At 38.6% G+C, this 26,282-nt stretch overlaps 1 protein-coding gene and 1 pseudogene across 5 annotated transcripts in view; both read left to right on the forward strand.

Annotated features, from left to right (window-relative positions):
- The window catches only part of VAMP4 (vesicle associated membrane protein 4), a 43,115-nt gene extending 29,014 nt beyond the window's left edge, over positions 1-14,101 (forward strand). For 4 of the 5 annotated variants that reach the window (XM_050768052.1, XM_050768072.1, XM_050768066.1 and 1 more), the window contains 4 exons: positions 2,879-2,979; positions 3,938-4,017; positions 7,613-7,664; positions 9,497-14,101. In XM_050768052.1, coding sequence (XP_050624009.1) covers positions 2,879-2,979; positions 3,938-4,017; positions 7,613-7,664; positions 9,497-9,525 — 262 coding nt within the window. In that variant the 3' untranslated portion in view covers positions 9,526-14,101. The remainder of the gene's footprint in view (positions 1-2,878; positions 2,980-3,937; positions 4,018-7,612; positions 7,665-9,496) is intronic. The other variant, XR_007721301.1, reaches the window with a different exon arrangement.
- A 7,457-nt stretch (positions 14,102-21,558) lies between these two features.
- On the forward strand, positions 21,559-23,012 carry LOC126941378 (60S ribosomal protein L4-like; annotated as a pseudogene).
- The last annotated feature ends 3,270 nt before the right edge of the window (positions 23,013-26,282 follow it).

Here is a 26,282-nt window from a genome sequence, read left to right on the forward strand (position 1 = left end):
ATGCCACCATAACCAGCTTATTTTTAAATCTTTTTGTAAAGACGGGGCCTCACTGTGTTGCCTAGTCTGGTCTCAAACTCCCAGGCTCAGTGGATCCATCCGCCTTGCGGAAGTGTTGAGATTACAGGCATGAATCACCAGGCCTGGCCTTAAAGAGATTCTGGGACCATAACTATTTTATTAGCTTTTTGTTTTCATTTTAAAAGTATATATAATGTCTACAGCCATACCACCCTGAACGTACCCAATCTCGTCTAAAAGTATATATAGTATATGTATATTAATATCCATAATAGCTATAATTTGATCATGTGTAGGAGCCTTAGTACATTTTGTCCATTCCTGTCCTGCCATAGCACCCTACTTTAAGCCATTAATTATCATCATTTGCATATGACAAAAAAAACTAGCTGGGAATTTCAAAATTGATCCTTGATGAACAGTAGCTTTACTTTTGTTTGTAGTTAAATGGAGGTCTCTACACTCACTGCTTTATATCTCCCCCTCAAGTAGCTGGATATGCTTTATAGGATTTATACTCAAATTGTTCATTTATTCAGCAAATATTTGTTGAATGGCCACTGTGCCCCATGCACGACTATAGGTACTGGACTTACAAAAGTGAACAAAATAGGCAAGGTCACTGCATTCATTGAGCTTACCTTCTGGTGGGGAGAGGCAGAAAATAAGCATGTAAATAAGTAAATAGGTACAATTACTATCACTTTATATTTGCTTACATGCTATAAATAAGATAGAGTAATGGGGTAGAGCATGCTGTTTCACAGCTATAAGGTTAATACAGTGCATTCAATGTACGTTCGAACATATGTTCCGTAAGGGCTGGGATTACTTGTCTATTTTGTTCAATGTTACTTCCTCAGTACCTAAAACAGTACGTAGTAGGTTCTCATTATTTGTTGAAGAAATTAATTAGTTGTGTATTTGTGCCATTGTTCTTAAATAAGATGAACACCTTCAACTCTCTACTTAGGGGACTGGGAGTTGCAACAAGATGTCTTAGAGACTTAGGGGTTCTTTCAGATCTGTTTGGACAGAAGAGAACTCTGCATGCCCAACTTGGTTGAGCTTCAGTCTTGTATCCTCCAGTGGAATAATATGTGGGAAGCACAGAACTCTGGGATGCTGTGAAAAATCTTGAAGTTTATGTGTGGGTAATCAGTGGGTGTACATAATGCTTTTAACCTGGGATGGAGGTTACTGTCATCAAGCTTAGTAATTGCTACTTGAATCTGAGAGTACTTCTGAATCCACCTATGTCTAAATGGGCCTTCATTTTGTTTTTATAGCAAATTTTTTAAAGAACTAGCTCAGTGATCGGAAAGGATAGAACTCTTTCAAAATTAAACATGACCGTGCCTCACTCCTCACTTACTACATTAGTTTGGGGACTTGTGTGGGGTAGAGGGCGGAGACCATATCTGTGTATTGTAAAAAATTGTTAAAGCCCCCTACGCACTTCTTCCTTTTCCAACTAGAAACGCAATTGCATATCTTCATTTATTTAAATATTTATACATTTAATGTTTATAACCGTCATGGACCCTTAATGACAGGCTACGTTTGGAGACATGCATCATTAGGCAGTTTCATTGTGTGAACATCATAGAGTACTTACACAAACCTACAGAGTGTAGTCTACTACACACCTCGGTTATATGGTATGGCCTGTAGCTCCTAGGCTACAAAGCCATACAGCGTGTGACTGCACTCAATACTGCAGGTAATTATAACACAATGGTAAGTATCTGTGTGTCTAAACTTATCTAAATGTAGAAAACATGCAGTAAACATATGGTATTATAACTTATAGGACCACTGTTGTAAATGTGCTTTATCATTGACCAAAATGTTATGCAGCACATGTCTGCAGTAAGTAATCCAGTGCACTTTAAACAGTGTTTAGTTGTGAGGACCATGGATTTGCTTTATTTCTCCTTTTAAATATTTCATTGTTGTGACTTATTTCATAAAGTAATTTAAGGTAACTTTTTGTCTTGTGGTTAGAGCCACAGAGGAGAATAAGACACTTAAAATGATTAAACATGTCCATGTTTGTGTACTCTGGAGTTAACTCCTGAATGAGAGTGGATAGCTGAAGACAGTTATTACAATTTTAAGTTTAGGTTAAGTCTTTACTGAACAGCCTGAAATTTGGTTGAAACAGACCCCCATCATCTAATACAAAGGATGAACAAACAATCGAAAAACAGAAAACAATTTTTTCCTTTTTGCTTCCTGGTGGGTTCTTCAAAATATTCCCAGGTGTCTCCAGTTATCTTATACCCTGTTTAAGAAAAATCTGATGAGCAGTGAAGAATTCTACCCATTGAGCATCAGTATCTCTTAGAATATGCCCTACATTTCCATTCTGGAAACTAGGAATGTTTCATAAGCCTTTACCGTACCTGAGCAAAAGGTATGTTAAAAAGTATGTTAACATACCTCCTTTGTTAGCCTTCGTGTATGAAATATATAGCAAAAGTAGGGTGCAGCGGTGTCTGTGCTGCCTCAATAGCCTGTTGAAAAGAAAACCTGATTATTTTTAGTGAAGCGGTTTAAATTCTGCACTTAATGAGCATGCTGACAGTACATTTAACTTGCTTATGGGTTGCAAGTCAGAAGCAGGGCTAAAAGTAAGCTATCTTTAAATATTACTTTAATTTATATCAAATTGTCTTTCATTATCTGAATACTGAAGCCCACAAATGGAAGAACATTGCTATAAAGTCCTAAATTTAAATTTAATAGTTGAATAATTCTCCGAGAATTTGCTGTTCTTTATTATGTCTAATGAAATTTCAGAAATTGTAAATATTCTCAAAAGAAGGATAATTGTTTAACTTTTTTAAACTAGTGTTCAGAATCAAGTGGATGAAGTTATTGATGTCATGCAAGAAAATATTACAAAGGTAATTGAGAGAGGGGAGAGACTAGATGAACTACAGGACAAATCAGGTACAGATCTTCATGTATTTCTTGATATTACTAATCTGTTTGCTAGTTTTTTTCTTCTACTTATCTAGCCAGCATTTACAAATCTTGGCTTAGGAAACTGGTATTTGGTTCTTAAGTGTATGATTTTAATGGTTTAATTTTAACTCCTTTACTTTGAGTCATCTTATTGTTACATTATTTTTTAATTGTTCAGTGGAGAATGAAGAATTTAAAATTTCATTGTTGAAGAGTGAAGAGTAGAGCTGTTTTTTCTTTTGCACTTTGTTGTTGATGAACTTTGTGTTTCTCACGATCTCAGGGCCGAAAGACCTACTCACTTTTCAACACTTGTTTCAAACTTATCTGCTATTTTTATTTTATGTTTCATTTGGTAACTTAGTCACCTTTCTTTACTTTCAGTCATTACACCTATAACCTATATACCCATACCTGGCATGTACTTGGCACTCAAATATTGTTTGAATGGTGAATGGCTGAATACCTGATTAATCTTTGACAGACTTAAAAAAAAGACAACCTCGCTTAGTCACTTTTAAAATGTATATTGTTTTCCTTTAAAATCAGTCACTTTTGATATCTTCTAAAAAGCTAACTTCTCTACGTGTAATTTTTTTTCTAGAGGTGTGCCAAGTGTTTGAATTTTTAAAGAGTATTTTCTTATTAGAATTCCTAAGCTTATTTATAAGCATTAAGGCCCTAAAAAGACTTTTCTTAATTTTATAATAAAAAAGGATTGAGCAAACTGATCTGCAAACTGTTTTTTACTTTTTGTTTTTGTTTTTTTTATAATGTAGAATGCCAGAGTTTGTGGGTGGAAAAAAGGGAGAATGTTGTTTTCATGCTTAAAAGGGAATAAATTTGCAGAAGTAGAAATTAATATTTTCTTATCTTTGTGTGACTAGATAAAAGAATCCTGTTATGTCGTTTAATCCTTCTCTCCATCCTCTATGTGATATAGAAAGCTTATCGGATAATGCAACAGCTTTTAGCAACAGATCCAAACAACTTCGAAGGCAAATGTGGTGGCGCGGATGCAAAGTAAGTAAATCAGAAGCTCCTGGATAGATTGGTCAGCATCTGAAGTGGTATTCAAACACATGAAGGAAAAAGGGCCTCTAGAGCATAACATCTGTGAGAACAGGGCCTATAACTGTCCTGAGACATGGTAGAAATTCAGTAAATACTTGTTAACTTAATTGCTTTTGGGATAGGGATAACTAAATAAATCAGTATGCCTAAAAGGATGTTTTCATAGATTTTTTTTCATGAGAGTAATCCACATTTTATTAATATTTGGCTACCTCTAGACTTATTAACTTGTAACAAATATACATTTTTTTTCTTGAAATTTACTGTTAGTACTTTTTTGAGCAACCTCTAGCATTATATAGAGATATCAAAAAAATAAAGTGAGAGCTAGAGAAAAATACGACTTTTAGTTGAAAGGGGAAATAATAACAGCAGCTTACATATCCGAATCTGTTAAGGCAAATGGAGTTAAGAAAAAACTCCACTTCCCTCATTATTCCAGAAAAATAAAAAGTAAAGGAAATTTTTAACATTTTTAACAAGGAAAACATTGAGAATTACTACATACTTATATACTCCTCCAAAACATTGTATAGAAATACATTTACTTCTTAAATCAACTGTGGCTACTAATCATTAACAGAAAATGTTTTTCATGTTATATAAGCAAATCTTTTTTTCTGATTCTAGGTATAATTTTTGGCTTTGTTAAAAATTTAGACAAGAACTGTTTTTAGTCTCTCATTTTCAAGTTTAGCAATAACTTTCTTTTCTTTCTTTCTTTATTTTTTTTTTTGAGATAGAGTTTTGCTCTTGTTGCCCAGGCTGGAGTGTAATCTCCACCTCCAGGGTTCAAGCGATTCTCCTGCCTCAGCCTCCCGAGTAGCTTGGATTAACAGGCCTGCACCACCACATCTGGCTAATTTTGGGTTTTTTTGTTGTTGTTGTTTTTTGTTTTTTTAGTAGAGACGGGGTTTCTCCATGTTGATCAAGCTGGTCTCGAACTCCCGACCTCAGGTGATCCGCCTGCCTCGACCTCCCAAAGTGCTGAAATTACAGGCATGAGCTACTGTGCCAGCCAGCAGTAACTTTCTAAACCTGACTTAGCCATATGCTAAGGATTTTTTCCAAGAGTTACCTTAGATTTATTTATTTTTATCTGTCTACCTATTGAATTGTCCTACTTTCAGAAGTGGAACTGAGGAAAGAAACAAACTGTTTCATTTCTCCCCTTGTTCAGAATTTAAATTTTCTATTCAAAATTACTTTATTCTTTAAAGAATGAATTTATTTTCTTTAAAGTCTTTTTCTTTTTCTTTTTTTTTTTTTTTTTTTTTTTTTTTTTTTTGAGGCAGTCTTGATGTGTCTCCCAAGCTGGAATGCAGTGGCGCAATCTCGGCTCACTGCAACTTCTGCCTCCCAGGTTCAAGTGATTCTCATGCCTCAGCCTCACAAGTAGCCCAGGTTCAAGCAATTCTCCTGCCTTGGCCTCCCGAGTAGCTGGGATTACAGACATGTGCCACCACACCTGGCTAATTTTTGTATTTTTAGTAGAGACGGGGTTTCACTGTGTTGGCCAGGCTGGTCTTGAACTTCTGGCCTCAAACAATCTGCCCACCTCAGCCTCCCAAAGTGCTGGATTACAGGCATGAGCCACCACACCTGGCCTAAAGTTTCTATATCTATAGAAATTTTCTATTCTATGGGCTAATTTGGAAAAACAAAAGGTCTATGAACCATTCACCCCTTCTCTCCCCCCAAACTCATGTACCCCATTCATGTATCCACAAAAAAGATGGTCATAATGAACATTTTGCCTAACTTTTTTTTTAACCATTTCTAAAAATGTTTGCTTTGTACTTTATGGGGTTTGGGCCAGAGGAATAGTGTGCTTTTGAGGAGGAAAAAACATTGAGTTATATTTTTAAATAGTCATCACCTTGAGGACCTCTGGAGACCATGAATAGCATTGACCATGTAATGAAAACCATTGTTCCATAACATAACAAAGACCATTTACAGTAGCAAGTATTCTTCATTTATTATTTTCTAATGCTTCCTTCAATTTTACTGTACCCCATTAATACTTCATTGTGCTACTATTCATCTGGGGCAGCCTCCCTGTGCCTGCCATTTTCTAGATTGACTTCCATAATGAGTAATTTCAGAAGGGTTTTAAGAAAAAGGATATAAGGGCAGAATACAGATCAGGAGTTTCCAGTGGCTAAGGGGAATGTGGTGCGGTTGGAGACTGACAACAGGTCATGAGGAAACTTGTTGAGGGTGGTGGTGGAAATGTCCTATATTTGATGGTGCTCATGCCTATTAACAGCTGGATATATTTGTCAAAACCTATCAAAAGTACTTTTAGAGGATAAGTTTTATTCTGTGTAAAGTGTATCTCAATATACCTGGCTTTAAAAATAAATGAATTAATAAAATTATCCATGGGTGGGGAAAGAGAATCGCTAACACCTTTTAATGTATCTGGGGGGTCGTGAAGCTCTTATATGTTTAATGCCACACAGATTTTTGTTCATGAGCTTTGGACTTGCATGAATACAATACTGCCATTTGCAATTGTAAACATTTTCTGCCCAGTGTTAGAAACCCAAGGAAGAAAACTATTCATTGAGGTGTTTTTAAATTGATATTGATGTTCTCATTCAAATCTTAAGTAAAGCCGAACACACATTTAACGGCAAATTAATGTACATTTTAGGTAAGGTTGAAAAACTACTGTAGAAATTCCAAATTATTTTAGAAATGTTTCAGATTAATAAAAATGGATTAAAGTACTTTAGTTTATCGTATAATGTGGACCCAGACACCTACTAAAAATACAGCTCCTATCTCCAATCCATTCTGATTCTCTGTCTACATTTTTTTGTTACCATAATAATTGTAATAGGCACTGGTATCCAAATTACAAATCTTCCATATATTCTCTGGGTCACTTTGTTATAACATATTAAGGAGCTGACCAAGAATTGACCTTAAGGTTTCTTAACTACAAAACTGACACAGAATGCTCTTAGGCAAAGTTGCTTATTAAATGAGGCTATTCATAAATAATCTAAAATATATGCCTCAAAATGGAGATAAAAATGCCAAGAAGAAAGTAAGGGGAGAAAAAACTAACAGAATTCTCATTTACTTTGAAAAAAACTGCTATAAACTGCTACTTTATATGTATTGAACCATTTGAATTGCATGGCCTATGTTATTCATCGTATCTTGACACTTGAACAGAGTTGCTAAAATACTGTATGTTTTCTCTGGTCTCACATTAGTAATAAGCGCATCAAATCATAGCGGTTCAAGCCCATGAAGGCTTTGATTGTTACTGTTTTCTCTGCAGTACAGCTTTTGACCAACAAAATCCAGTAAAGAAAAACACCTCAAATTTGGGGAATTCTGATTGTTTCCCAAAGAATGAAAAATAGCCAGCAAATTCATATGGCAAAAATTTGAAGACATTTCAAGAAATGTGCCTATTTATTGAGATGATTTAGTATGATGCAGTAAATAGAACAACAAATAGTCTTGACTTTATTAACGAGTCAAATATTAATATCTTTATATGGCCTTTTGTGTGTTGTAGATAAAAGCCATCATGGCTTTGGTTGCTGCTATCCTTTTGCTAGTGATTATCAGTAAGTATTTATTGGATTATTACTTCATAGGGTATCATTTGTTTTAGAGTTCATTTTAATTCCCTTTTTATTTTCAGTTGACCTAGCATGTCTGAAGTCAGGATTGAGTAATGACTTCTGACCTGTCTCAGGAGCTCTTAGAATCTATAGATCTCTGAAAATGCTCTTAAGTAATATGTAAAATTTTTTGTGACTATGTATATGTACATTTTTATAGAGAGTCTATATCTTTTATCAGATTCTCAAAGGGAACTCCTGTTCTGCCCCCAACCCTTACCCCCAAATCCAGGGCTAAGTGATTTGTTCCAGGCCAAATCTGGTTCCTGTTACACTAAGGTCTAAAATACTCATGTTCTTCTATTTATTATTAACTCTCAGGAATGGCAGTTTGCATCTTGTAATATTGTTTTGGAAGGATACATCCAAATGCATTCTCCAGATGATTTTTGTTTGGTTTTTGTTTTGTTCTGTAGTTGAGCATAATTTCTATCATTAAAGCATGACTCCTTCCCTTCCTTTTCCCCTTAATATTCTTTTGAAAATCAGATCATTTTAAATATCTCTTTTTCTTCAAGGCCTCTCTACCTGTGGTTACAGAGGTTTTATGAAGATTTGGAAAGTATCTAAAAATAATCATTTGAAAAATTCTATTATGCTGTTATTTTTTTAAACAGAAAAAAAATGTTTTATTACAAAGAAATACAGTCAATCCTCATTATTCATAGATTCTGTGTTTGCAAATCCACTTACCAGGTAAAATTATTTGTAACCCCAAAATCAGTACTCATGGTGCTTTCACAGTCATTTACAAACATGTTCAGAGTAACAAAAAATTTAAGTCCCCCAACCCACACATCCCTAGCTGAGGTTAAACAAAGCCATTTCTGCCTTTTTATTTCAGCACTCATAACATAAACATGTTCTTTTTGTAGTCTATTTAGTACCACATTTTCTGCATTGCCGTGCTTTTCATTGGTGATTTCACTGTTTAAAACAGCCCCGTGCGTAGTGCTGAAGTGCTCTCTAGTGTTGCTCAGTACAAGCGAGCTGTGATGTGTCTTCCTGGAGAAAATACACAGTAGGCAGACTTTGTTCAGGCATGAGTTATAGTGCTGCTGGCCTTGAGCTCAGTGTTACTGAATCAATCATACGTATTAAATAAAATGTCTTTAAACAGAAACACATATAAAACAAGGTTATGTATTGATTGACAAAAATCTAGTAGCCAGAGACTCACAGGAACTTAACCTTGTATCTTCCCTAGCAGTAGTGGTTCAGTATTCACTAATTTCGTGTTTGTAGTGACCTTATAGAAAATAACTACCTCAAAAACCAAGACTTAATCATGTATATATGGTGGGCAATTGGAAAATGTGAAATATTAAAAACAAAAAGAAAAATTCAACTATAATCTACAACTACAACACAGAGATAGCTACTACTACAAATATAACTATTATATATACTTCTCTTTTCCTATTAATATACAAGCATTTTTTTTAAAAAACTAAGACTATATTATATATACTTTCTAATAAATATATTGTGAATATTTTCCCAGGTTATCAAAATTTTTAGTAATATTTTAACAGCAGATACAAGCTATGGCTATGCCATTATTTACTTAAGATGCCAATGTTAGACATTTAGGTTGTTTTATGATTTTTTTGCTTCTCCTTTCCCATTTATTATTTATTACCTCAGATAAAAGTTCAGTCAATCCTCATTACCCATTTCTAAAAGTAGACACAACTACATTTAGGAATATTGCTTCAAACATGGCATATATATATGATGTTGATATATTGCTTTTTTCATGTTTTCTCTTACAGTTCTTATAGTCATGAAATACCGTACTTGATTTGATGACAGAGATCTTCATTAAACAAGATCTGGGACAGTAATAAAAGATTGCTGCATAATTTAAATGAAACCTTTGTGTATATAACTTTCAAAACTTCTTTTTCAAGAAACTAAGAGGCAAGTATCACTTCAAATTGGAACGTTGAGAATGTCCAATTATCTTCTCCCCTTCTAACAAAATGTTCTTTTAATAATTATGTTTAAGGCAAAGAGAACTAGCCTCTATTTTTCCATATTTCAAGGATCTAATTTGAAACGAGATACTTGCCAGTTCATTATTTGTGTATATAGTTAAACACTGATGCCGGGCGCGGTGGCTCACGCCTGTAATCCCAGCACTTTGGGAGGCCGAGGCGGGCGGATCACAAGGTCAGGAGATCGAGACCACGGTGAAACCCCGTCTCTACTAAAAATACAAAAAATTAGCCGGGCGCGGTGGCGGGCGCCTGTAGTCCCAGCTACTCAGGAGGCTGAGGCAGGAGAATGGCGTAAACCCAGGAGGCGGAGCTTGCAGTGAGCCGAGATCGCGCCACTGCACTCCAGCCTGGGCAACAGAGCGAGACTCCGTCTCAAAAAAAAAAAAAAAAAAAAAAAAACACTGATGATAATATTTCATACTAGTAATTTAATGGCATAAGGACTTGCATTATTGCAATAGGGAGTGGGTCATGCTGGGGGTCAGGAAACCTGTGTAGAGTACCAAATTATATGCTGAAAGAGATGCATAACCATTCTGTCAATATTTGCAGAAATATCATTCTTTTCATATTACAGTTGTTTTGCAAGCAATTTCCATATTTATAGGTGTAACAAAAGCTAAATGTTGTAAATGTTGTTGCCTTCAGCTATAACTAAAAACATTCCAGTAAATATATTTTTGACTGTGTAAGAAAATGTGTCGTAATTGTTTTGGCGTTTGGATTATGGAAATGGAAATTTTTAAACAGTGTGAAAAAACAGTATGGCACCATAAAACTGGACATAATAAAGTTATTGAAGAGTGTCATTGGAGTATTTGAAAATGACCAATATATAGCTGCCAGTCATGGTCCAGTCTGTTTTCAGTTAAACTCCAATAAAGAGAGACGAGGCAGTCCTAATGTGAGTAAATGAAATTCACAGGTAACTTCCTCCTTAATTTTATTTTAGTTAATAGCCTCTAACTTCCAACTATCTCATTTACCAAAAGTATGAAAAGTAGCAAAACCATCTATTAATACTTTGAATTTTATATCTTTGCATTTCCCGTTCATCCTTGAGGAGATGTATGTTGCACAATCAAGTTTTGCATCAGCCAACAATAATGAGTAGTAGAAAGTCAGGAACCTAGGTGTATATATATATATATATATACAGGATAATCAGTCAGTCAGTAACCAGATGCTAGAGAGTGACCATTAACCTAAGCCTGTTTTTATAATAAAAAAATGTGTTAACTTTAAAATATGCCAACCTCCTTGTGTCTTTTAAACAAGTCAGAGTGAAAATATATTGTCCCCTAAGGTGTGGGGAGAGGAAGCTTTATAATAAAATTAGTGATTCTGCAGAAACTTGTGCACTGGATATCTTGAGAATATGAATATAAAACTCCCTAAATTAAAAATAGGGTTAATAGAAATTACCAGTATTTAAATAGGGAAAAATGATTTTATGTTTATTTTATTTAAGTTTTATTTCTTTGGTCATCTTAATGCGAAATGAATAAAGCATAGAATCTGGGTTTGGTGTTTTGTTTTTTGTTTGTTTTTAAAATTCTACAGGATTATTACTAGGAGGCAAAAAATGTTATTTAGAATGGAAAGAAATTTGAAGAGAAAAAGCAGACTGAGACACTCAAGACACCTGCAAGTTATCTAAGAAGATCTAAATAGAATTTCTAAACTTTATAGTTTGCTTAGAGCATTAAGGAGGAGATAAAGGTCTTACATACTATAGCATATTGTCTCTGGTCTCTATGCTCTTTGTAAATGTCAATGTAAACAGCATCTGAACTGCTAATAAATCTTTTAACAAGATACCCAGAAAAATGAGCATTTTTAGAATTTCAGTAGCTAATAATTCAGAAATGGAAATATCTTAACTGAATGGACAGAATCAGTCCTAACATTTGTATGTATGTTCTTTATTTGAATTGGAACTAGGCTTGTAAGTTTTAATTTTCCATTAGTTGATGTAGAAATCCAGTTCCTCCATAATATCTACAAGTGAAGATGAAGATTACTTCTCAAAAAGCATCCATATTTCCAGTGTTTCTTTTAATAAAGTATGCCACTTTTAAATAAATTACAAAAAGTAAAATTATAAATTTTTTAAAGTTTAAATAAGTAAAAGTAATATTTATTTGACAATATATATGTCACTGTCTTTGTAATTTAAACATATTGTTACCTGGGATATGGGTAACAGACATATCACTCATGGAACTTTGTAGTAGTGATGGCTTGGTTTGTAGTTTGTCATTTCATCTTTCTTGGTCTTGATTAATCCTGAAATCCTTTTAAAATGGCTGGCATGGTTATGACTTTATTGTGGTAACCTCAGAGATGTAAGCCCTCTTATGATCAAAAACAGAAGAAAAAATACATTGTTCAAACTGATGCCAGGCCTACCTTCATTACCTCCCTTAATTACTGTTTTTCTCATTCAGCTCAGATCATCCTGCACTTGAAAAATGAAGTTTTACCATCATCAAAACTATCATTATTTAACAACAAGTGAAGATCAACAGAAAAATTCAAGTAGCTTTGCAAATACTAGTTGATTCTCAGTGAAATCACGTCACTATTTTCATGCCTGAATCCATACCCTTGTGGTTTATGTTTAATTACAGAAGCCTATTGCCTTGCAGCAATTTTGTTGTTATAATACTGATAATTAGTTACTCCTTCTTATAACTCAGTAATACCTGTGGTCGTTTGGTTCCTCTATCCTGACAAAGTTCACTGGAAATTGCTCTCAGATTTTATAAACTGGGGGATTTCTTAATTAGATGAAAGTTCACTATTAAAGATGGAATATTATATAAGATGGAGGAAGGGTAATTAATACACATGAGATATAGAAATACTTTGTTAGCCCTCCTATAGATTGCCTATTTTAGTCTTTCTGTGCATTTCAGTACTCTGTATTAGAAAATTATAACTTCAGCACTTTTGATAGCAAAAAGTGGCATCTTTCAATTCTGTATAGTATGTGGGTATCCTGTAAATGATAATACGTGTACAGACTGAGAAGGCAGGAATATAATATAAAGAAATTGAAATCTCTCATTGCCGGTATACTCTAAAACAGGCTTGATGCCTTGTCAGCATCATTGCCCACATTGACTCTGTAATCTGTATATACACTATGATTAGAAAATATGCAAGAAATTGTTTTTCCATGTCAAGAACAAATGCCAATAGAAGATGTCCCCTTAATTGTATTGTCAGAGTATTACTATGTCAAGGATGATTGTTCTGTTAACCTAATTTTGTGTTTTCACATGGAAATGTGATTGGACTCCATTTTTCTGTGAGTTGAGAGTAAGAGCATAAGTCACTTTGAAAGCATTTACAAGTTTGTTTTAGAATGTAGTGTAGGGCTTATATTTGTGCAGGAAATTGCCACAAAGCAGTGGAAAGACACTGGATTCTAAGGGCTGAAAGGTGCTCTACTTCTTGTTTTTTCCCATGTTGTAGACAAATGACATCATGCCTTAGATTGATGTAGAGTTTAGGTCCTCTTTAATACTCTGATGTTAGTCTTATTCTGACTTCTTTTTCTGGAAACCAAGTAGAATTAGGGATGGGAACACAAATGCATTTATTCTGGCTCCTGTTTTATTCCATGAAACTTCTTGGAACAAATCAGTAGGAATTGAAAAGAAAGCATGACCCACCCAGTTACAGGGGATAAATGTAAGCTTGTGAAAGTAAGCACCACACCATGTTTCTGTCTCCCCAGCACCCAGCACAGTGCTGTGTACCTTGGCAGATGCTAGATAAATGTGTGTTGAATGAATGTGCCTATGAAGCCACAGAGATGCCACATGTTAGTATATCAGTGAGAGCTGACTCCATAGTGCTCCCTGGAGAAGCAACATGAGCCTTTCGCTTTTGCCTGGATATAGTGGTGCTCTTCTACTGTAATTGGGTGTGGAAAAACTCTGGCTTTATGGTATTCCATTAGGTTCTTTTCATTTAAAGTAGTCTTAAATCAAAGTATCAAATATTTTAAAGCCACAAAGTAGATTACATAATTAGCAGAGATTTTAGTCAGTAAAATGTTAGAAATCAAACTATAAGAAAACTCAAGCCGTTTATTTTGTGTCTTGGGTATCTGTCATTATTTTAAATTCCACGCTCCCTTACTGAATCACTTTGGTAAGTGCCTTTGATGTTTGTTTTGAGATGTATAGTGGGAGATGAGTAAATGTAAATGTCATGTGCCCTGTTCCCTAGCTTCTCAATTCCTCATAACCATTTTTACCAGTGTTGGCAAAGTTTAGTCCTTTGTGTTAATATCAGAAATGTATTTGTAGCCCCTCCATAGTGAACAGTGAAATAAACTATTTCATAGAAAACAAAAATTAAGCACTTTGGCTTATTCAATATGTGTTACCTGTTGCCTTAACTTCAAAGCATAGCTTATTTAATAATAACATCTGGATAATCACCCCTGATTTAATCTATCCTATTTTCCCAATAAAGTGCAATGGAGGAAAAATAAGAAAAAGAAAAGGCATTCTTTCACCAAAACTTATGCCTGATACTGACGAAATCTAAGAGGAATTTCTCAGTGATTTTTAACTTAGTATAGCAATGTCTTTATCTCAGTCAATAGTGTGTAAGAGAGGAAGGCATGTAAGTGTCTGTAAACTTACATGCCCTAATCAGAAAACCTGGTCCTGTCCCTCAGCTGCCTGGTGCTTTAGGCAACCAGAGTAATGTTCATTCTCTCTAGCCTCCCTCCATCCACACACTAAACTGTGTCTTTTTGTTTTTGTTTTTGAGACAGGATCTTGTTCTGTCTCCCAGGTTGAAGTGCAGTGGCGCGATCACAACTCACGGCAGCCTTGAACTCCTGGGCTCAAGTCATCCTCCCACCTCAGTTCTCCCAAGTGGCTGGGACTACAGGCATGCACCACCATGCCCAGCTAAGTTTTTAATTTTTTTTATAGACAGGGTCTCACTGTGTTACCCAGGCTGGTCTCAAATTCCTAGACTACTGCCATCCTTCTGCCTCAGTGTCCCAAAATGCTACGATTACAGGTATGAGCCACCACATCAGGCCTTTATTGTCTTAATACTACAAAAAGGCATGGGAGGGGAGATGACATTGGAGGCACATTGTACCCTGAGATAGATAAAGTGCTGTAGTCAGAAATGGAGATGGGAAGCAGCCTGGTAAGTGCACTCTGAGAATGATGGTGTTTAATACAATCCACCATCAACAGATGAGAGAACCGGGCAGGAAGATCAGATACTACCTGAATCCAACAGAATCATACTTAGTGTGCCCATCACACACTAAAAATTGCTGAGGAGCTGTGACTATCGGCCTGCTTTTCAGTTGTCAGTATAAGAAGGGATTCTGACTAGTAAGCAGAGACTGAGCAGTCAGTGGTGGTGCATTTACCCTATTTTTTGAGTAACTGGGCAAGATCTCATCTGAGGATGTCTAAGAAGATGCACATGGACCTGTGAGTAACATTGTAAAAACACAGAAAAAGGCCGGGCGCGGTGGCTCAAGCCTGTAATCCCAGCACTTTGGGAGGCCGAGGCGGGCGGATCACAAGGTCAGGAGAGAACCACAGTGAAACCCCGTCTCTACTAAAAATACAAAAAATTAGCCGGGCGCGGGTGGCGGGCGCCTGTAGTCCCAGCTACTCAGGAGGCTGAGGCAGGAGAATGGTTCCGGGAGGCGGAGCTTGCAGTGAGCCGAGATCGCGCCACTGCACTCCAGCCTGGGCAACAGCTTGAGACTCCGTTAAAAAAAAAAAAAAAAAAAAAAAAAAACACAGAAAAGAGAACATCCTCCCAATCGTTCCCAGCAACATACTCTGTCTTCTTTAAAAAGCTCCATCTCTTTTCTCCACTTCCCCCCAGCCCCCTGCCACATTCCACTATAGATACATACATACACACATCTATACATCCATACATTTTTTTCTTTTTTCTTTTCTTTTTTTTTTAGAGGCAAGGTCTCGCTCCAGCATGTAAGCTGGAGTGCAGTGGCACAATCATAGCCCACTGCAGCCTTGAACTCCCAAGTGATCCTCCTGCCTCAGCCTCCCGAGTAGATGGGATTACAGGCATGAGCCAATGCAACCAGCCCTCATTGCTATACATTTTTGATAATTGTCCTCTTCCTGACATATACTTTCCTGTGGCAGAATTTAGAGAGGCAGAATAGTATATGACTAGTAGAAATAACATGGGTGCTGAAATCATGGGCTCTGGGTTTTTGTTTGTTTGTTTGTTTGTTTGTTTTTAGAGACGGGTTCTCACTATGTTGCCCAGGCTGGTCTTGAACTCCTGGGCTCAAGTGGTCCTCCCACTTTGGCCTCCCAAAGTGCTGGGATTATAGGAGTAAAGTACCATGCCTGGCTACAGGGAATTTTTTGTCTTGTTTTTGAGACAGGGTCTCACTCTGTCACCCAAGCTGGAGTACAGTGGCACAATCATAGCTCATTGCAGCCTTGAACTCCTGGGCTCAAGCACTCCTCCTGTCTCCGTCTTACTTGTAGCTAGCATTACAGGTGCATGCCACCACACCTGGCTCCACTCCATATCTTTACTCCTCTTTATAGTAATAGTCCTTGAAAGATTTCAGTATACTTGCTATTTCCAGTTTTTTTGTTTATTCTCCTAAACAGTTCAGTCAAGATTTTCCCTCCACACTCCACCACACTTACTCTTGGGAAGGTGACCAGTGACCTCTGCATTGCTAGATCCAGTGGTCCATTGTCAGCCCTGATCTCTGTGCAGCAGCATCATTTGATGCAGTTAATTACTCTCTTCTCCTTCATAAGTGCTTCCAGGGCTTTGTTTCTTCTTGCCCTCATGGTTGTTCCTCCTGTTCTCCTCAGCTCTTAATATCGGAGTGTCCAGGATTCAGCTCTTGGTCCAGTCTTTACACACATTCCCTTAGAAAGCTTACCTAATTGTGTCATTCGAAATCACATCTTTGTGCTGACAAATCTCAAGTTGTTGTCTCCCACTTGACTTCCCTTGAATTTGGAGTCATCCAGTACTCTTTTTGATGTCTTTATTATTTCAAGTTTAGCATGTCCCAAACATATTCCAGTCTTCTTTCATAGACCTCCTCCACATGCATTCTGCCCCATCTCAGTTGATGGCAACTGAATCCTTCCAATTACTTAGACCAAAAACTGTGGAGTCATACTGACTTCATAATTTCTCTCTCAACTCACCTCTAATTCATCAGGAAATCCTCTGGTGCTACCTTTAAAATATCTTTAGAATCTGACCAGTTCGCACTGCCTACATCATGACCACCTGGTCCTTTCCTACCATCATCTCTCACCTGGAATACTGCAGTAGCTTTCTAACTGGTCTCAGGCTACTGTTCCCCCTCTCCCCAGAGTCTGTTCTCAACAGAATGGTGAAAATAATTCTTTCAAAATGTAATCAGATTATGCCATTGCTTTGCTCAAAACTCTTCAATGGCTTCCCATCTTCCTCGGAGTGAAAGCCAAAATTCTTTCAGTGGCCTACAGGGTCTCGTGATGCATCCCCAAGTCACCTTGCTGACCTCTGCCCTTGTCTTTGCCTTCTTTGCTGTGCTGCAGCCACACCAGCCTCTTTGCTGTTCCTCAGACAAACCAGCTCCAGGCCTTGGACTTGCTGTTTCTCCTGCCAGAAAAGCCCTTCCTCCTCAACCACTGCGTGAACAGTTCTCTTGAATGACTTTCTCAAAATCTCCCCGAGTACACCATCCAATCCCTTTACCCTCTGTTTTTCCAGAACATTCTAATATTCCAGAATTTTCTCTGATATATCCCAAACCACTCACTACAACAGCAAGTGTCATAGTGAGTGCTCAAATAATTATTGAATGTATTAATTATCCTGAAGATGCAAAGGAAGATGGTAGTTTTGAAAATGATGTACTACAAGAACTAAATTGATTTTGAGCACCTCAGCATCTGCAGCAGGATGAAACTGATGCTTTCGGAATTCCAAAAGTCATAAAGAGAGAAAAGGCAAGAAAAAAAGTACAATTAAATGTGTTATGTAGACAATTAGGTCAGCCATAAGGGGAGCAGGTTAAAATAATTTGCCAGGACACAAATTGCAACACAAACATTAAGCCCTTCACTGAAGCAGTGAGGAGTAGAATTGATTGAAGAAAATCAGTAATGCAGAAGAGAGGTTCAAGAAGCTGCCACAGAACACAGAGGAAAAAGATCAAAACTGTAAATGGACAGTGTGATGTTAGATCTAGGAGACCAAAAAAAGACAAGAATTTACATAGTGTTCCTGTGGAAGAAATCCAAAAAGAGTGGAACAGAGAAGTCATCAAAAAACATTATTCTTTGATGTATTCTTTGATGAAAACTTAAGCTTTTATAAAGTCCTTCGGGAGAAAACAAAATTGTCAAAAGACACAGTAAGCTACACTGTAGTAGAGTATATGAATCATAAGATTAAAGGGGTAAATTCTATAAGCATTGACACCTGAAAAATGTGTTACCTACAAGGAAGCAAAAATTAAGCTTACCTCTGTCTTTTCTGCCACTGAATTATAGAGTAGTAAAACAGCATCTGTAGATTTTTGAGAGGATATAGCTGTGACTCAAGAATTTTTATACCAAATCAGTTGTCACTTAAGAATGAAAACCATTGAGGATTCTGTGGACCATTGGAAAAATTTTTAAAAAGAACGCAAACCAGGCTGGGCTCAGTGGCTCACACCTGTAATTCCAACACTTTGGGAGGCTGAAGCAGGAGGATCACTTGAGCCCAGGAGTTTGAGACCAGCCTGGACAACACAGTGAGACCCTGTCTCTACAAAAATTTAAAAAATTAGCCAAGCATGGTGGCACATGCCTGGAGTCCCAGCGACTCAGGAGGCTGAGGTGGGAGAATCATTTGAGCTCTGGAATTCAAGGCTGCATTGAGCCATGATGGCACCATTGCATTCCAGCCTGGGTGACAGAGCAATACCCTGTCTTAAAAAAAAAGAAAAAATGAAAACCACAAACACAATACTCTTAAAATATGAGAGTTCAGAAAACATGACGTCCTTGTCTCTTGATAAAAACATTACTGGAAAATTTACGTTATACAGGCAGCTAAGAGAAATCAAAATTGAGAGTTCGAAAACAGACAATTCTTCTACTTGAAACCCTTTGATGAAGTCTCATTGCACTTACAGTGAAAACTGAACTGCTTACCTTCCTTGATCTCATCAGTTACTACCAGGGTAGCATTCTGTTTTACGCCACAGGACACTCAAAATAACTCAAGGAGAATTTAATAAAGGTAAATTTATAAAGGTGGTAGGGCTTAAAGAAACTACAAAGGATAGTACAGCTTGAAGGGTTGAGGGAAGGCAGAGGTTACCGACACCTGGAAGGACAAAGTCACATGAAGAGGGCTACCTTGACTTTTGGCCAAGGGATGCAGCCAGCCTAAGGTGATCTTACGGGGAGGACACCAGGGGAATAAATAACCTGGCCTAGTTGTTTTATTCCCTGTGATCTGGTGCTAGGACTTCCCTATTATTTATTTTTTTATATATATATATATAAATAATTTTTTTTTTTTTTGGGAGATAAAGTTTTACTCTGTCGCCCCGACTGGAGTGCAGTGGTGCAATCTCAGCTCACTGCTAACTCCGCCTCCCAGGTTCAAGCAATTCACCTGCCTCCGCTTCCTGAGTAGCTGGGATTACAGGCACGCGCGACACACCAGGCTAATTTTTGTTTTTTTAGTAGAGATGGGGTTTCACCGTATCGACTGGCCAGGCCGGTCTCATACTCTGGACCTCAAGTGATCCCACCTCAGCCTCCCAAAGTGCTGGGGTTACAGGCATGAGCCACCATGCCTGGCCAGACTCCCCTATTTTTGAAACTGATTAAAAAAGAAACGGCAAGGAATCCTAGCGGTGTAAGCCACACTGGTCACCATCCTGAAAGGAGGGTAGAAAGTGCATCTGATGCCAGATTCCATTCCCCAGCTATTGTGGATGTTAACGTTGCTGCCAATGGCTCACAGTTTCCCCCTTCTCTGGAGAACTGCTGTCTGCCAATGGGAGCCACTTCACCTCTGAATTGAGTCCCATCCCTGGGGGTACCTTGGAGCCAATGGTAGACTGATATTGGGGTCCAAAAGCCTGAACCCCTTATCTGAAGGTGGGACAACTCGATGTTGTGATATATGCTTGAGATGCCACACACGCCCTTGAATCTGGCCAAGGCTAGACTTTATCTGAGACCATTTTTGCTCGGCCTTTTCCCTTCGTTGTCTTTCATCTCTTCGTCTCTTAGAGAGCTGAGCACTCCTTCGATAAATCACATGCGTCTGAATCCTTGTAGCCAACTGTTTCTAAAGGGCCCAACTGAAGAAGGTTAGTACCCGTATTGGTCCCAGAAAACAGGTTCTAAGGATGGGATTCTGGAATTAGATCACCGACTGAAGAGAGAGCAAGAAGGATCACATCACTGGTGGTAGGTGGAGTAAGTACTGTTATCAGTAGTCTCTGACATGCAGTAGCAGTGGCATTCATTGCTAAAATGTTCACCTCTGGTGAAGTGAGAGGGATACAAGTAGAGGGGAATGTGAAAGTCATGCCATCTCTAGCATTTGAGAGGAACAGGAGATACGGTCATTTTAAGGATTTTGAAATGGAGCAGCTCCTGCTAAACTCCATTCTTAGCTTGGAAAAAAGAAAATGACAGATGTGACAGATGCAGGGCAATCAATTGTGAATTTAAAGCAAAATATGAGAATCAGAGATTCTCTAATTCTCTAATTGAAAGTATTTAAAGAGACCTTTATTTCCTGAAGCTGAAGAGCAGAGAGAGTTGAAGACCAGGCCCAGAATTCATTTTAAGGTGGCAGAATTTCAAAGAACAATGAATTTTCAGCCTTAGCAAGTTTCCTATGCCAAAGTCAGGATCTTGTTAGGGAAAGAACAGGGCCTAGAGACTTGGGATGGGATATCTGGGTAGATGCCCCTGAGGGTCTTTTTTTTTTTTTTTTTTTTGAGACAGGATTTCACTCTGTTGCCCGGGCTGGAATGCAGTGGCACGATCACAGCTCACTGCAGCCTCAACATCCTGGGCTTAAGCAATCCTCCTGCCTCACCCTCCTGAGTAGTTAGGTCTACAGGCACATGCCACCATGCCTGGCTAATTGTTTTGTTTTTTATTGGGATGAGGTCTCGCTATGTTACTTAGGCTGATCTCAAACTCCTGGGCTCAAACAGTCCTCCTGCCTCGGCTTCCCAAAGTGCTGAGATTACAGACGTGAGTCACTGCACTCAGCCCACTTGAGGATCTTGAATGCTCAGATTCCACAGAACTCCCTGGGCCTGCAGAAGTGGCCCAGTCCCCCTTGTTGAAAGATAAACCCCATTTCCCCCTTCACTCTTGCTTGTTTGAAAGCTATTCAGTAGCCTCTAAACAAGGCAAGTAACTTCCAGGAGGATGCTGGCCCCCTCCTACCTGCCTGGCCACCAGACCCATAACTCCTCTGAAATCAAGGCTCAAGAGAGAGGTTTAATGATTTGCCCAGCACTTACACAGGTGATGTGTGACAGAGCGAGGCTGTAATCCAAAGTGGAACTAGTGATGAGATTCTTTACAGCAAGCTGCATTCACTAAGGCAGTTTTCCTTTCTAAATAAATCTCTCAGACTTTCACTGAGTCAATAGAGATGGGAAACCGGTGATGATCACTATCTCCCTATAAACAAGTATCATACACTCAGATTATTAAGTTACTACCCAGTCCATTTTTTTTTTCATTGACATTTCCCATATGCAAGGCTGGCTACATAATTTCCAGGACCCAGTGCAAAATTAAAATGTGGGGCACATTTTTAAAAGCACAGAGAACTTTTCCTGTGGCAGCAGCAGTGCTGAGAAGAGCATGGCTCTCTCCTCTCCGCCATGGTGTGTGCTCGCCCACTGATATCGCTGTACTCTGAAAAGGGGGAGTCATCTGACAAAAATGTCACTTTGCCTGCTGTATTCAAGGCTCCTATTCAACCAGATATTGTGAACTTTGTTCACACCAACTTGCACAAACACAACAGACAGCTGTATGCTGTCGGTGAATTAGCAGGTCATCAGACCAGTGCTGAGTCTTTGGGTACTGACAGAGCTGTGGCTCAAATTCCCAGAGTTCGAGGTGGTGGGACTCACCTTTCTGGCCAGGGTGCTTCTGGAAACGTGTTATGGAGGCCGAATGTTTGCACCAACCAAAACCTGATGCCGTTAGCATCATAGAGTGAACCCAACCCAAAAACGATATGCCATCTGTTCTACCCTGGCTGCCTCAGCCTTACTAGCACTGGTCATATCTAAAGGTCATCGTATTGAGGAAGTTCCTGAACTTCCTTTGGTAGTCGAAGATAAAGTTGGAGGATACAAGAAGATCAAGGAGGCTGTTTTGCTTCTTAAGAAACTTAAAGCCTGGAATGATATCAAAAAGGACTATGCCTCTCAGCAAATGAGAGTTGGCAAGGGCAAAATGAGAAACCGTCACCGTATCCAGCACAGAGGCCCCTGCATCATCCATCATGAGGATAATGGTATCATCAAGGCCTTCAGAAACATCCCTGGAATTACTCTGCTTAACATAAGCAAACTGAACATTTTGAAACTTGCTCCTGGTGGGCCTGTGGGACGTTTCTGCATTTGGACCGAAAGTGCTTTCCGGAAGTTAGATGAATTGTATGGCATTTGCCCTAAAGCTGCTTCCCCCAAGAGTAACTACAATCTTCCCATCCACAAGATGATCAATACAGATCGTAGCAAAATCTTAAAAAGCCCAGAGATCCAGAGAGCCCTTCGAGCACCATGCAAGGAGATTCATTGCAGAGTCCTAAAGAAGAACCCACTGAAAAATGTGAGAATCATGTTGAAGCTAAACCCATACGCAAAGACCATGCGTCGGAACACCATTCTTCACCAGGCCAGGAATCACAAGCTCGGGGTGGATAAGGCAGCAGCGGCAGCTGCCGCACTAGAAGCCAAATCGGATGAGAAGTAGGTTGCAGGCAAGAAGCCTGTGGTAGGTAAGAAAGGAAAGAAGCCTGCTGTTGATGTTAAAAAGCAGAAGAAACCTCTGGTGGGAAAAAAGGCAGCAGCTACCAAAAAACCAGCCCCTGAAAAGAAGCCAGCAGAAAAGAAGCCTACTACAGAGGAAGAGAAGTCTGCTGCATAAACTCTTAAATTTGACTATTCCATAAAGATCAAATCATTTTGGACACCTTCTTTTGAATAAAGACCTGATCAAAGAGGCAGTGAGAAAAAAAGAGCACAGAGAAAATGATGTTAAAGTACCAATATATGGCTTTTTCCTTTAAAAATATTTTTATTAATTACAAAGCATAAGAGGGTCAACATCAGTAATTATTGCGGAAATCAAAATCAAAATCACAATGAAATACTACCTCAGGTCAGGCACGGTGGCTCATGCCTGTAATCCCAGCACTTTGGGAGGCGGAGGCGGGTGGATCACTTGAGGTCAGGAGATGGAGACCAGCCTGGCCAACATGGTGAAACCCCATCTGTACTAAAAATACAAAATTAGCCAGATGTAGGGGTGCATGCCTGTAGTCCCAGCTACTCATGAGGCTGAGGCAGCAGAATCTTTTGAACCTGGGAGGCGGAGGTTGCAGTGAGCCGAGATCACGCCACTGCACTCCAGCCTGGGTGACAAAGTAGGACTGTCTCAAAAAACAAAAAAAGAAATACCACCTCACACTTACTAGAATGGATACTATTAAAAAAATAAATAAATAAGTATTGGTGAGGATATGGGAAAATTGGAACCCTTGTACACTGTTGTTGGGAAGGTAAATTGTTATAGACTTTAGGGAAAACATTGTGCCAGTTCCTCAAAAAACTAAAAATAGAAGTACCATATGATCCTGCAATTCCACTTCTGGGTATATACCCAAAATAATTGAAAGCAGGGGTTCAAACAGATACTGGTATACTCATGTTCATGACAGCACCATTCACAATAATCAAGGAGTAGAAGCAACCAAGTGTGCACTGACAGATGAATGGATAACAAAATGTGGAATGTACATACAATGGAATATTATGCAGCTTTAAATAAAGGAAGGGAATTCTGACACTTCTAAAAGACGGATGAATTTTGAGGACATTATATAAAGTAGAATAAGCCAGTCAGTCCCAAAAGGACAAATATCTTACGATTCCACTTCTATGAGGTATCTAGAGTAATCAAATTCAGTAGTCAAAGTAGAATGGTGGTTGGCAGGGGCTGGAGAGAGGAGAGAATGAGGAGTTAATATTTACTAGGTACAGATGGACAGGTGCGGTGGCTCATGCCTGTAATCCCAGCACTTTTGGAGGCCGAGGCAGGCAGATCACGAGGTCAGGAGATCGAGACCATCCTGGCAAACATGGTGAAACCCCATCTCTACTAAGAATACAAAAAAATTAGCCAGACATGGTGGCAGGCTCCTGTAGTCCCAGCTACTCAGGAGGCTGAGGCAGGAGAATGGCATGAACCCAGGGGGCAGAGCTTGCAGTGAGCGGAGATCGCGTCACTGCACTCCAACCTGGACGACAGAGCGAGACTCCATCTCTCTCTCTCTATATATATATATGTGCGCGCACGCACACACACACACACACATATGTATATGTATATAATAGGTACAGAATTTCAGTTTTGCTAGTTTAAAAAATTCTAGAATTGGATCATGGTGATCATTGCACAACAATGTGAATGTGCTTAATGTCACCAAACTGTACACTTAAAAATGGTTAAGATAGTAAATTTTATGTTATATGTATTTTACCACATTTAAAAATAATGTTTAAGTGTAATAGAAGTATTCTAAATTTTAAAGTTTAAATTTAATTATTAGAATGAATTTTACCATTCATCTTATTTTATGCAATGCCAGTTTTAAATAGAAATTACAAGAGCTTTTATCTTATATGCGGAATCACTAAAATTTCACAGTTTGCATTTTACAGCTCATAAATATAAATTGTTTCATTCTTATTAGAACAAGGATGATAATACTACATAAAACTGGTTTTTTTTTTTTAAATTTCTTGATATGTTCACATTCTACCAACACTCTCTACCTTTGGATCACTGATGATTAAGAAAGAACTTATTCCTGGCTGGGTGCAGTGTCTCCCACCTGTAATCCCAGCACTTTGAGAGGTCAAGGCAGGTAGATCACCTGAGGTCAGGAGTTTGAGACCAGCCTGGCCAATATGGCAAAACCCCATCTCTACTAAAAATACAAAAGTTAGCTGGTCCTGGTGGTGCACGCCTGTACTCTCAGCTACTCGTGAGGCTGAGGCAGGAGAATTGCTTGAACCTGGGAGGCAGAGGTTGCAGTGAGCCAAGATCATGCCACTGTACTCCAGCCTGGTCAACAGAGAGAGACTCTGTCTAAAAAAAAAAAAAAGAAATAACTTATTCCTTATAATATGGCAACTAGGGATGGACCTATTTCCCCTTTCCTTCTATGTCAACATTTTTAACATAAGTGATTGGGTCATACAGGAAATAATGCAAGTAAAAGTGTATATGATAGAGGCCGGACTCAGTGGCTCATGCCTATAACCCCAGAACTTTGGGAGGCCGAGGTAGGTGGATCACCTGAGGCCAGGAGTTCAAGACCAGCCTGGCCAACATGGCAAAACCTCATTTCTACTAAAAAATACAAAAATTAGCTGGATATGGTGGCACATGCCTGTAATCGCTTAAACTCGAGAGGCAGAGGTTGCAGTGATCCGAGATCATGCCACTGCACTCAAGCCTGGGTGACAGAGCAAGACTCCGTCTTAAAAAAATAAAAAACTGTATATGATAGGGTTGCTAGGTCATTCTTATTTCTCTGAATACCATTACCTTCTTTCTGCATTGGAAACAAGTTCTGGTTCTAATGGAAAGGATGGCCTCTTGGTGCTATCAGCACTTCTGCTGTTGTAGATGTGTTGGTCTGGGCACATGGTGATACATGTGGAGCATATGCCAGTATGAGCATCTGCTGATATGAGGTGTGTAGACATGAGCATAGAATTCTGGTGGACCCACATACATAGGAGTTGGGCGAGACTCAAAGCAAGCACAAGCAAGTAGACACACTTCTTGTGTGTCATGGGAGTGGGGTAGCAATCATGAATGTTATGTGCAAATGAATTGCAAGGCATGAGGGAAACAAGCATGCCCGTATCTCCTCTGCTCACATGCGTGCTCCATTGTCCCACTGGACTTCACTCACAGCACACAAGTTCAAAGATAAAATATTAAAAATTTCAAGATGACAGAGCTTTTAACCACCAAGTGCAGTGCCCTTCTGAGAGTGGCCTGCTGGGACTGCGCTTGTCGTATGCCCATGAAGTCAGCCCTGCTTCTGGCTACTCTCTTGGAGCATTTTCACATTCTCGACATTGTCTTAAAAGGTGGGCCCCATACTGAGTGTCAGTTTAGCAAGGTTGGGTAGAGTGGGAGAAGGATCTCATAAAACTTGGTGGTTTTACTTCTGCTAATACCAGTATCATGTTAATTTCTTT

Source organism: Macaca thibetana, chromosome 1 (assembly GCF_024542745.1).
Source record: "Macaca thibetana thibetana isolate TM-01 chromosome 1, ASM2454274v1, whole genome shotgun sequence".
Taxonomy (NCBI): domain Eukaryota; kingdom Metazoa; phylum Chordata; class Mammalia; order Primates; family Cercopithecidae; genus Macaca; species Macaca thibetana.